The following is a 13,371-nucleotide window of genomic DNA, read 5'->3' as shown; positions in this document are numbered from 1 at the left end:
GTTACAATGTTTTCTAAGATTTTGATAAAATTCAACAACATAATTTAAAGATCCTAGGAACTTCTGAAGTTGATTTTTATCAAGGATGATATCAGGAAATTTGTCTGCAATTGAATGGCCCGATCAATGGGTTTAACCATTCCTTGACTGATGTTGAATCCTAGAAATCTGATTTTTGTTTAAAACAAGTTGATTTTTGTAGCTGAAACAACTAAACCACTAACTTTGATGATACTAAGAAACGAATGAAGATGTTTCCAGTGTTCATCAATTGACATTGAAAATATGAGGACATCATTTATATAAATAATTGAGAAATGTGCTATAGGGTCAAAGATTCCATTCATGATGTTTTGAAATTCACTTGGGACATTTTTTAACCCAAAGGGCATGACATTCCATTCATAGTGGCCAAATGATATAGCAAATGTTGTTTTGTATCTATCTTGTTCATGGATTTGGATATGCCAGAATCCACTCTTCATATCAAATTTTGAAAAAATATTGGCTTGACCTATTCTGTTTATCAAGTCATTTTTGTTTGGAATTGGATATCTTATCCACTGTAAAACTTTATTAAAAGGTTTGTAGTTTATTACTAATCTTGGAGCTACTCTTTCTAATTCTGCATTTTTCTGTACGTAAAAGGCCGAACATGACCAAGGGGACTTGCTTTTTCTAATTATTCCCTTGTTAAGCAATTCTTTAATTTCAACTTTTTACAAAGTTCCATTAAATCTTGATTCATTTGGATGTGTCTAGCTTTAGTAGGAATATTTCTTTCGCTGAAATCTTTTACATAAGGAAGTTTTACAATATGTTTTTTCCTATGCCAAAAGGCATTGGGGAGATCAGAACAAACTTTATTTTGTATTTTTTTCTTTGAATCTTTCAATTTTCTGTAAAAGAATATCACTTGATAGTTGTTCGTCTATTCTTTTATGTTTAATTTCTTCTTTTAGGGAGTTCAAATGCTTGCTCTTATTCTATAAAATGTCAATTGTTTTAGAAATTGAAACTTCTTTTAATATATTGAGATCTTTAGTATGTGGTCTTTTGAAGAATTTAAATTTTATTTTCTCTCCTAAGACTTCTGTGGTAATTCCTTTGTGATCTGTAGTAAAGGGATACAAAAGACATAAAAAGGGATTCCCTAATATGACCTTTGATTCAGGCATGTTTTATTAAGACAAATGAAGTTTTGAAACAAACATGATCTTGACAGACATGTGCTTTAGGTAATTTGTAATCTATCTGCATTTCACTGCCATTGGCTGATGATAAATGTTCTGTAGTTTTTGAATAATATTTGGTAGGTATCATACCTTCCTGAATATAGTTTAAATATGCACCTGAATCTATTAAAGCTATAACTTCAAATTCGAATTCACCATTACTAATTATTGTTACTCTAGAGTGCCATTTTTGGAAAATGATTCTATCAATTATGTTTAAGTATTTTTCATCTGTAGTGTCTTTGAAGATTAAACTTTTGGTTGAAGATTTTATAGATTTTTCGTCTTCTGATTCTTGTTCAGTCTCAGATTGACTCTGTTCAGAAAATTTTTTATTAATCTTTAAAATCATTACTTCTTGTTCCAATTCTTTGTTTTTGGCTTTTAATTCTTTTATTTCTATTTTGATTTGATTGACTTCATGCTGTAAGTCTTGGAGGGTTACTTCCCTTTGTTTTGATTTAAATTTGTTGAGGATTTTATCAATACTAATTTGTGGTTCCGTAATTTTTGTTGGTCCATTTTTTGTTTCATTTTTTTATTAAATTACTCTTGAATTTTTTAAGGTATTTGGCTTTTGTTTCTAGGTCTTCTATTCCTTCTATCAAATCAATTAGCATTTCTTCATGTTTAGTTAATACATTTATCTTAAGTTTTGTCTTACAACGTGAATCTTTGCAACCTAGTTCTATCTCTGAATTACTAGAATTTTGACTTGATTCATAATCTGTTGAGGTATTAAAAATTTCATCTTCATTGTCACTAGAATATGAATTTCTGAGTTCTAAAATTTTATACAAATCTTCCTTTTCTTTGTTGGAAATTTTTAATTGGTTGATTTTATCTTTTACTTTGCACTCATTTTTGTAATGGCATGTTTTTCCAGATTTGAAGTATTTTACTTTCTTTTTATCATATTTTTTGTTTTGTGGCTTTTTGTAATATTTTCTTGCTGTTTTATTTTTCTTGTAATATTCGTTTGGTTCAAAGTTTTTGTTTTTTCTGTAACCTTTTTTTGTAGGGTTTTCTAATTTTTGCGTATTTATCCTTATGTTTTCTTCTAGAGGGTGGTATAGGGGGTAAGCCATATTGTTCACAAAAATTTCCCATTTCATATTTGGCTTCTCTTTTTTCTTTGTTTAAGTTTTTATTTATCTTCATGTCTATACACATTTTTAATCCTATTTTACTTATTGTACTTAGGATGTCTCCGTAGGTGAGATTATCATATTCTAAAATTCAAGTTTTATTACTTAATTATTCACGGATTTTATGGGCAAATTGGTTGGGTATACCATTGATAAATTTCTCTTTCCAGAAGGCATTTTTACAGTCATCTCTTAACATTACTCTTGACATAAAAACATCTTTATACCATGTAAAATCACTGAAGGTTGGACACCTAAGGTTACTTAGTTGGTCATGAATTCTGGATGTAACATTACAAGGGATTCCTATAAAATGTTTCGTTATGGTGTAAATTAAAACATTAATTTCATCAGGGATTCCTCTGTTATGTGCTTCATCATAAATTGGGATTCCTTCTTCATCTTTTTGAACTGCATATTTTATTTCAGTACGATCTACGTCAGTTAGGTATTTTTCCCACCAAACTTTTAATGTTCCTGTAAATCCTAATGTTAAAATGTCCACAATTTTTGCATTAGTTTTTTTCTGAATTTGTAAGGTAATTATTAGTAACCATTGACATGTGCTGTAGTTTATTTAAAATTTATTTTTCAAACAAACCATCAATATTCCATTCATAAATTTTGTCAGTAGAGACTGAGAATTGGTTAAAAACATTTCGTTCTTTATATTAAATGTCTGGTGGTGTAGGTCTAGAGTACCAAGTGAGGGCGTTAGGCATTGGTCTAATCATTCTATTAACTTGGAATTCACTGAATTGTTGTTCAATTTGTTGTATTTCTTGATCTATAGTTTGTTCAGATTCTGAATTTTGTGTTTCACTTGTTGTTTCATATGTGATTATTTGTTTGTCTTTTCTAATGACTTGGACCGTTTTAGAGGGCGATGTTTTACTTTTGACGTTTTCAAGTTGTTTTAGCGCGTCATGTTTTACATTTTCAAGTTGTTTTAGCATATTATTGACCTTTTCAATACAGGTTTCGTCTTTATCTTTTAAGTATAACATTTTGGGTTGTGAAATTTTTAAGAGGGGTTGTTCGTAATGGGGTTTTTTCTTTTCAGTTTGAGTTTTAGTTGGAGGTGTAATTTTGTTTTCTATTCGGTCTAATTGTTTTCCTATGGTTATGAGGCTTTGGTTTGTGTAATTGTTTTGTTCCATTAGCTTTTTTATTTCGTCATCTTTGGAAGTTTTAAAAGGGGAGGCTAAAATTTTTGATCCTTTAAAGTTTACAGAGATCGGTTCTTTTGGAGGGTGACTTGCTTCTATTATTGTTTTATCTTCTTTTTCCCACTGGGTTATCATGTTTAATTTTTTTATTTTCATAAATTTTTATAAAGTCAAAGAATTTTATATGTAACTTATGTTCATTCATAAATTTTTCCCATTCTGCAAAGATTTTTATTTTTTGTTCTTTCGTATATTTTAACTTATATTTTTCTCTTTTTTCTGTATTCTTGGTAGAATTATAGTTTTTTATTAAGGGTTGGAGGTCTAAAGTTAATGGTTTACTTATAGTCATTAATTGTGGGTGTAAAAGAGGTTCTTCTATATCTGTTTGTGTTGGGGAATTTGGTCCTTCTTCTTCAAAATTTTATTGATTAGCTGTATAACATAAGGAGCTTATTACAGATTTTACTTTTATACCTTTTAACTTTAAATTTTTATCACTTCTTAAAGGTTCAATATTAACGGAGGAAGAGGCAGAATTTCTACGGCTTGTATCTTGTGGATTTCTATGGCTTGTTGGTGTATATTGGAAAACTGTTTCTTTTATCATGAAGGGTGGTTTGCTGAGTCTTGGTCTATCAAAACTTAATGTAATAGTACCATCTAAGTATTGTTGTAAACAATTTAGATCAAATGCTGTATTTTCTGTTTTTGTTGAAATGTTTTCATTTTCTAATAACCATTCTGATGGGAGTTCTACTTCGGACCAGACTACTGATTTTGGTACTCTAACGTTTGCATCACAAGAATGTGTCTGTATAAGTAAAGTTTTATCTTTGGGACTTTTAACAAGAGCATGCACATTAAGATTTGTTTTCATTGACTTATAATAAAATCTGTAAATTAATGCTAAATGTTGGCTTCCTTCTAACATATCGTAACCTGTTATTTTAATGTTCAAAGTTAAGGCTTTTAAAATCTGTGGATTGCTTAAACTTAAAGTGAAGTCAGGGAAACAGTCGAAATGAATTGGTCCTTTATGTAGACTAGATTCAACGACTCCTAACATGTTAGTGCTGTAATCTTTATGTCTTGCATCTCTTAAACACAAAAGTACAGATGCATTAATTCCTAGACGGACTATGGGTTTTACCGCAACTTGGATTAATCCTACGTGAAGGAAATTCATTTTCTTTTCTTTAAGTTTTTTAATTACTTTTTTAGGAAGTAATTGACATGTATCATGATGTTTATTTAAAGCATAGACTTGTTCAACTGTTTTTACGCTGTAATCATTGCTAAAAGACAAGGGTGATATATATATATATACACGCACATGAAACAATGTCGTTTTTGTGTTTAAAAATTTAAATATATATAAAAATGTAGAAATGATGTCATATGTAGTATGATATTATCGTATTACCATAAAAACGACAACGTTTTTGTTTTTGATTTTTTGTTTTTTGTTTTTTTTTTTTTTTTTTTTTAAAAACAAATTATTTAATAGCAGTTAGCGGTTATTAGAGTTACTAACCGCTAACCACCTAGGCGGCCGTTAGTAAATTTTACCGCTAACCGTAATCATCTTTTTACTCTTAATAAATAAATAAAAAAGATAAAACACACCTTTATTGAGCTCATCTCAAAATATATATATATATATATATATATAATTACAATTCAGACCGATCAATCTCTGTAACATCCTCTACAAAATCCTCACCAAAAGACTTGCATACATAATCAAACACCTCCTTCCCTAACTTGTGTCTCCCACCCAAGCTGGTAGGAAGATTGAGGATAGCTCCATTCTTGTCGGAGGAACTTTTCCACAATGTGAAACAAAAACAAGGTAGAAAAGGTCTTATAGCTTTAAAATTAGACATGGAAAAAACTTTTGACAAGACGTAGTGACCTTTTCTCCTACACATTCTCAAGAACTTGGGTTTTCCACGTTTCTTTCATTGACCTCATTGATCAATGCATTTCCATTCTCCTCAATAGCACCCCTGTTGGTAAATTCTCTTCCATCAAGGATCGGAGCTAAGGAGACCCATTATCCCCATTTCTTTTCATTCTTGGGGCTGAAGCTTTCTCTAGATTCCTATTGCTGGAGGAATCTATAGGCAATCTTAAAGGCATAAAAATCTCAAGATCAGCCCCACCGCTCTTTGAAGGTTCTTCTATCAAAAAATGCTTAGATCTTTATGCAAGTTGGCAGGACAGAAAATTAATGTGAACAAATCATCCATCCTCTTTAGTAAAAACACTATCCCACACTCCTCACAAGTTGTCCAAAACATCCTAAACCTCAACCGATCCTCCTCCATAACCAACATTTTGGCCTTCCTTTTCTTTTCCATAAATCAATAAATATATGTTTGATGAACTGCTCACTACCGTTCATAATAGGATTGCTAATTGGAAAGCAAAACTCCTTTCAAAACAAATAAACTCAACCTGCCTGAAAAGTCCTTATATCAAACCCATTCATTAGTCACCCCCTCCTCTGGACGCCTCAAAGTAAACTTTGAGGCAGCCATCTGCACAAACTCTGCCTTTGCCGCCATTGGCACAAACTCTGATAGGCCCTCCTTGGTAACTTTTTGTGGCTCCCCTTTTGACTGGCCTTGTATTTTACAGTTTGTATTTGTATTGTGTTGTTGGCCTATCTCATCAACCATGAAAAGTACATTTGTCTCCAGTTGGAAACAAGAAAGCTGTCAATGACACAAGTTTACAAACTATATTTCTTTTCTCAATATACAGATTAGTCCTTAGTATCAAACAGGTTTGTTCTTTTTCAAATACCTAAAGTGACATTGATCATCAACCCATGACTGCCTATTTTGTACATTTAAGCCATTTACATTTGAGAGGATAAGAGAGAAAATATGGAGAACAATTGAGAAAACGACGATAACAGCTGAGAAATCATTCAGTCACTTTAGTTGTCAAAATTTCAGGGGTGATCCTTCAGTGCGTCTTTGCTAATATCTTCTTTAATCCCTTGAAAAGCTTCCAGAACCACATCAAGTTCATGACAGTAAGCAGCAATGGCACCACAGATACTAGAAAGAGCCCAAAGCTGTGCAGCTGCTTAATCTGTACGTTGAGAAAACAATAACATGACTACATGATACCATTTGGTTGAGCAATGGATACCAAAAAAGTGCGAAAAAACTACAGGAAATCGAGTTAGTTGTGTATCACAAATCCATACTAATATTCTTTTACAATTTATAATTTTAACTAGAGTTTAAAAAGTATTCTGTCCGTTGGCATGGAGTACCATGCTATTATTAATTCATTTTTTCCCTTGTCATATGTACTTTTCCGGGTAAGTAGTCATGCTCTACTTTGGTTGCTGGTGTAACAAAAGGTGTATCAAAGATGTAATCAAAATTCAGGACCTCAAAACAAACCAAAATAATACTACGTTCAAAGACTTAATATCTTTCCTCCATCATCTTGGCAAACAAACAGAGAGTTCCTTCTGATGCACAAAATGAAAACTGACTCGATTACTTCCAACTTATGATTTAAAGCAAGATGCACCTAAATTTGGAAGATTAAGCTTCCTATAGGTCATTGTTAAATAAATATTATGTATGCGTGTCAGACTTGCACGAGATCCAATATTTAGCAGGTGAACTTATGTAAGTATTGTTATTACCTGATCATAGTGCAGGTACACATGGTAAAAGAGGTAGACAAACAGAATTATTCTGGCAACCTGCGAAAATGAATTATAAAATCATGACCAAGAAAATAGACAGGATTTTGAAAGTAAAGAACAAATGTTTTATGGAAATAGAAATTGATTTTCTTTGTACCAGCCAAGCGAAGAACATGGCGACCCCATTTATTAGATATGCTTTGGACCTCTTCATTCCAATGGTATCAAGATACCTTCACAAGCCAAACTGATATGCATAAAAAAATTGGAAAAGAACTCCAAACCTTTTAAGAATTAAATCACTTGAAAACAGAAGATACCATCTTAAATTGATCCCAGGAGTGGTCGTCTCAGAGATAAGAACCATGTAGGTGTAAAGCTGACCCTCCCCCGTTAACATAGAATATGCTACTGCTACTATTGAAAGCAGATGATGAATCACCTGAAAAATTAACGCTATAAAAATGTGCTGGACCAGAACCAAGTTAAAATTACCTGATACCAAAACATGAATTCTCCTCCTCCCCACCCCTCAAATAAAATAAAATAAAATAAAAAAAGCACCCAAAATTAAAAGAACACACCTCCATTGAGGTCGTGCTGGAACCAAAACAAATGTGCATGGCTTGATTATATTCATTCATAAGAGAATGTACTTACAAACTCGAATCCACCTAGGGCAGGATAACACCAAAAGATCATCCCAAGGTCAACAAGGAAGTAACCAACCGACACCTGTCAAAGTTACATCAAATATGAAACATAAACTTTGCAAGATAAAACACAGCAGTAGGTAATACAGGCATATGAAGCACAGACTAATCTTATGACATTACATAGCAAACAGTAGAGTATCTTCAACAAGACCACTTAATTGAAAATGAAGGTAATATAGCATGTTTCAGCAGAATGAATCCATTTCCTCTTGTGTGTACATTGGAAGTAAATAGAGAAGCAGAGGAAACCAAAGTTATCTACAACACAAAAATCCTTCAATTTGACTTACCCAATACACATAATTTTTTTTAATAACTTTTCTGCTAAGAAACGGAATATCCTTAACTTCAATATATAGGGAACTGAAAGCCTTTGACAATTATACCAACGCAGTGATATCTTGAAAATAACTTTTCCTCATCATACTATCATTTGAAAATAACTTTTTTTTTTTGGTAGCTCTACCAGTTTTAGTTTTTCTATCATCCACATTATGTATAACAATCTGCTTCATAATCGTAGACTGTGTCAAGTCCTTTGTGTTGTGACTTTACATATCACATCATCACAATGTTTAGACTGTTTAGGCAAGAAGTCCGCTTTGGCTCTTCATTTTTTTTGATAAATATTAAGAAGTTTTATTAAAGAAAGAGAAAAGCGAGAGGCACCCCTAATACACAGGGAGTATACAAAGGGGTGCCAAAGCTAACCCAAATAAAAACCCCAGCAAACCCACCCAAACACCCTCAAAACAACCCCCAGAGAAAACAAAGCTATCCCAGAAAAACCCAAAAACAAACACATCAACGCAATGCCTACTAACCAAACACCCTCACCCCTAGACAAAAGGCTATAAGACAATATTCTTGCCCTTCCTTCTCTTGGAGGACGCACTAGCAATGCCATAGTTAACGGAGCTTTCTAAATTTAACAGCTCCTTTGTGCCCTTATTCCTAGGCCTTTGCCCTTAGCCCTAGGCCTCGCGACGTCCATTACCCGAAGAAAATCCTCTTTCACATCATCCAGCATCGCCAAATACAGATCCTCCTCTTTGTCACAATCCAACACCCAATCAAGGGGATCGGGGGACAGCTCCCCATCCTAATCGTTGTCTTCTTGATCCCACCCAAACTTGAAAGCTTCATCCAAGACTCAAGAGCTGCCACCCACTACTTCATCAACCTTAACAGCCCCAGGCGATGATGAATGAGACTCCCTTTGTTCTTTCGGACTTGGGTTAAGAAACCCTCGCCGTAGAAAGCCCCTCATCGGATTAGAGTTCTTAGAATCCACTTTGGCTCTTCATGTATCTCCTTTTACATTTGTGGGGTCTCATTAAAAATAATAAGATATTTAATCATGCTAACCTTAGTTCAACTGAAATATTAGATTCACATGGACAAGATACTGATCTCCTACACTATCAAAGAAGAAAAGAACCCTCTAGGGTTTACCCCACATGTCTACCAGTGTTGGTGTGTTGGATTTCTTTGTTTCTTTAGCTTTTTTGCTTCTTGGTTGGTTGCTCGGGTGAGATAAAATTATTGACCATGTCTGAAGAGGATGGTGTGTGGGTGCTGTCTCGTTGAGTTTGTTAGTGTAACAAAGGTCACATGGGGAGATTTTTTTTTTAGAAGCAAAATCCTTCGAGTTCATTATCAAGCAAAGGGGAAACTCCTTCAAGCTCAGAATAGTGGAAAGGGGTATCTCTTATCGATCTTGCTAGGGAGAGCCAGAGCCTTTTGGTTACTCTCAACAGTCAAAGTTGAAGCGTTTTCTCCGGTTGCAAAATTTCTTCTATTCGTGAACTTATTTCATTCGCTGCTAATCAAGTTTGACCCTTGTTTCAATTGGATGTCAAAAATGTTTTTTTACATGGAAACTTACATGAGAAAGTTTATATAGAGCAACCACCTGGGTTAGTAGCTCAAGGATTGTATCAGGGTTGTATGTGCAAGTTAAAAAGGCTTTGTACGGTCTCAAGCAATCATTGAAGCCATGATTTGAAAAATTCTCTAAGACATTATTGGAGTTTGGTCTCTAGAGATGTCAGACAGATCATTTAGTATTTCACTCACATATTTGTGCAGGCCATATTCCTCTTGTGGTGTATGTAGATAATATCGTAATTACTGGAAATGATTTAAGAGGCATGGCTTGATTGAAACAGTTTTTGCAGCATAGGTTTCATACAAAGGATTTGGGCAAGCTTCAATATTTTCTAGGTATTGAAATTGCTAAATTTCGAATAGGTATTGATTTATCTCAAAGAAAGTATGTACTTGACTTGTTAGAAGAGACGGGTTCTGGGTGCTTATCCTATTAAGATTCCAATGGATTTGAATCAAACATTACTAGAGGATAAAGGGGAATTATTTCAAGATCCTGGTAGGTATCGTCATTAGGTTGGAAAGTTGAATTATCTTACTATCATCAAGCCAGATATCTCATATACAATTAGTGTTGTTAGTCAGTTCATGGAAGCTCCTCGGGTTTCACAATGGAAAGCTATTACTCGTATTATCCAGTATTTGAAGAGACCTCTTGGTCTTACGATACTATATAGACTGAATGAACATCTCAGAGTAGAATTTTTTACCAATGCAGATTGGGCAGGTTCTCCATCAGATAGATAGTCTACAAGATATTGTACATTCTTAGGCGGTAATTTGGAAGAGTAAGAGACATACAATGGTGACACAACATAGTGTTAAAGCTAAGTACAGGGCAATGGCTCACACTACTTAATGAGTTAAAGTGGCTACAACATTTTCTTTAGAAAATTGGGTTCTTAGCTCTAGCTCCTAGTTTTATGATAACCAGGCAGTTTTACATATTGCGTATAACCTAGTTTTTCATGAAAGGACCAAGCGTACAAAGGTTGATTGTCGTTTCAGACAAGATACTCAAAGGAGATATATTTACACCATTTTGTGAAGTTGAGAGACCAATTAGCTAACATGTTCACAAAATCTTAGTACCGTAACCGGTTAGAGTTTGTTTGTTCCAAGCTGGATTTATATGATATATACTCTAGCTTGAGGAGGAGTGTTAGAAGAGTTAGGGCTTGATGTACATAGGTATTTTGGTCATTGGAATATTTCTCAAACCTATATAATAAAACATGTGAGGTAGGCTAGGTAAGAACTATGATTCTCCTCTTTCTTTCTAAACTTTTCATGCAAACTCTACAACAATAAGTAAACATCCTGACAGACCCCTACAGGATTGAACCACTGGCCTCACCCTCCATGGTTTACTGGCAAGGAAATGCCATTGGATCCAAAGACCATTGGCCTGTCCCGAAAATACTTACTGAAGAGAGAGAAAAAAAAAAAAAAAACACCCACACATAATAATCATTTTGATAATAATAACAACAACAACAGTAACAATCATAGCAATAATAACTTTAACTTTAGGCATCTCACCCCCAAGACAAATGTAGACAGCAGAGATGATCGAAGTGTGATAAGGCCATCAAATTGGTTGTCAGAATAGAGATCTGACCAGAACACAAAGTTCAGCGATATAATAGTGATAAAAATGGCATGAATAGTCGATAAGGCCCTGCATAAACAGTTAAGAGATACATAAAACTTTGCATCAATTGAAAAAAGAATTTTGATGCAATGGGGAAACCTCACACCTGTTATTCCACTCAATACGTTGGATTCTTGAAAGGGCGGCATAGCCCTTAAAGTAATTAGCACTGATCACCTGGGAAAGATCATAGACCTGAACACAAGGGAATGCTTAAATAGGAAAAATATGAAAGAAAAGACAGATAACAAAGAAAAGACAAGGTTGACATTGTGTGGAACATATGTGAAGCAATCATTTTAAATGGATGATGAGTGTACCATTTTGCAAGCCAAAATGCCGCCAATAATAGAAGTGTATGGGATAAATGGATCTGCTAGTACATATTCCTTAAGCAAAGACCCCGCCTGGCTTTGGTATGAGTTGATTTCCATAGTTGCTTGTTCAGAAACTAGCATTACAGCATACGCTTTGGCCAATAAGCCTAACGAGATGCTCTTTTCTGTTGCCTGATGCTCTTTTCTCTCTTTGTTTTCTCCTTTTGCCTCTTTGGTGAATAAATAAAATGATAGTTAGCTACTAGAAAAAGCATTACATAGATTATCTAATCAAAATAGAAAAGAAAATCAGATATATAACAAGATAGAACATTTTCATATGCCATAAATACCACATAGAAAAATAAGAAAATAACTCAGAAAAACCCTCCTCCAAAACTTTCTTTAAACGGCATATCACCATAACCATTAATTCAGAGAAGCCCACCTAAGATAACTCAATCTCCAAATTGCTGAACTCATTCAATAAGTCAATGAACATCACCCCAATTAACTAAATGGTATCTAAATTCCTTATTCCTTTTTCTCTTATCTTCTGGTAAGCGCTCATCCATCAATACCAAAGAAAATAATCTTTAATTTCTCAAGTCTATAAACAACCGACAAAGGATTAGCATTTAGTCATAGATTAATTGGAAGCCCAACTACCCCCAATGCAAGCATTTAGAACTCCTGATTCAATGCAATACGTGCCAAATGCCACAACAACCAACAAAAAAAATAAAAGAGTGCCAAATCCCATGATTCCACGACAGTCAAGAAAATGCCAAAAAAATGGCTCTGATCTTTGTTTCCATATTAAGGGTTGTTTTGCCCTAGAAATAAGATGCAGATGCCGTATGGAAAATCCCTATAATAGGGAATATAATCAATTGCTATAAAGTAAGTTGAGGAGACCCGACCCCCTCGAAGCGGCGATTATCTCTTTAATTTCTGTATTTTGTGATTTTTAATCAATAGAAACCCATGGGTTCCTATCATCAGGTATCAGAGCAGTTCCTTTTTGGGTGTTTTTCCATACGGTGCGAGTGGGTTACCTGTGGAAGTAAAGATTGACTTGACGGCGCAATTTTTCCGTGGGCTGACGCGGTGGGTTGCACTGTGCTGCAACGTTGGAGTAGTGTCGCTGAGTTGAGTCAGTGGCTGACGGCGTCTTTAGCGACGAAGGCTGGAAGTAGCGGTGGGTGCAGCCGGGGGAGGCAACCGTGCAGGGTGTGCTTAAGCCTTAACGCTCTCTGTGGGTGTTTATCGGTGGAAGAAGACTGTTGTTTGGTTGCACAACTTGGTTGGTATTCCTATTCCAGTAAACGGATAAGCTAAATCCGGTACATGTATCATCTTATTCTGCTTTGGTATTGTAATTATAACTGTTTGGTAGCAGGATTTAGTCCTTATCCCAGTTTACTGCATTTTGAGTATCTCTTATCCCACATAAGTAAGGGTAAAAAAAAAAAAAAAAAAATGTATGCCCTACGCACGCAACTAGAAACAAATGCTAGGAAATTCTTCTCTAACAGCTTATGCAATGGCCTCCGGTAG

General features: G+C 34.4%; 1 protein-coding gene across 2 annotated transcripts; it reads right to left on the bottom strand.

Annotated features, from left to right (window-relative positions):
• Positions 1-6,282: 6,282 nt before the first annotated feature.
• Positions 6,283-13,145, bottom strand: LOC132183034 (uncharacterized). Of its 2 annotated transcripts, XM_059596424.2 has the most exons (9): positions 12,870-13,145; positions 11,815-12,041; positions 11,601-11,689; positions 11,383-11,521; positions 7,895-7,969; positions 7,555-7,676; positions 7,392-7,467; positions 7,232-7,291; positions 6,283-6,660 (listed from the first exon to the last, which is right to left on the bottom strand). In XM_059596424.2, exons 2-9 carry the CDS (start codon positions 11,950-11,952, stop codon positions 6,532-6,534), a joined length of 828 nt encoding a protein of 275 aa, XP_059452407.2. In that variant the 5' UTR covers positions 11,953-12,041; positions 12,870-13,145; the 3' UTR covers positions 6,283-6,531. The 2 variants fall into 2 exon arrangements, with proteins under 2 accessions (XP_059452407.2, XP_088372562.1); XM_088516436.1 differs by lacking the exon at positions 12,870-13,145 and having other exon boundaries at positions 11,383-11,456; positions 11,815-11,904.
• Between the last annotated feature and the right edge of the window lie 226 nt (positions 13,146-13,371).

Source organism: Corylus avellana, chromosome 5 (assembly GCF_965113065.1).
Source record: "Corylus avellana chromosome 5, dhCorAvel1.hap1.2, whole genome shotgun sequence".
NCBI classification, from domain to species: domain Eukaryota; kingdom Viridiplantae; phylum Streptophyta; class Magnoliopsida; order Fagales; family Betulaceae; genus Corylus; species Corylus avellana.
This window is presented reverse-complemented; position numbering and strand designations above follow the sequence as displayed.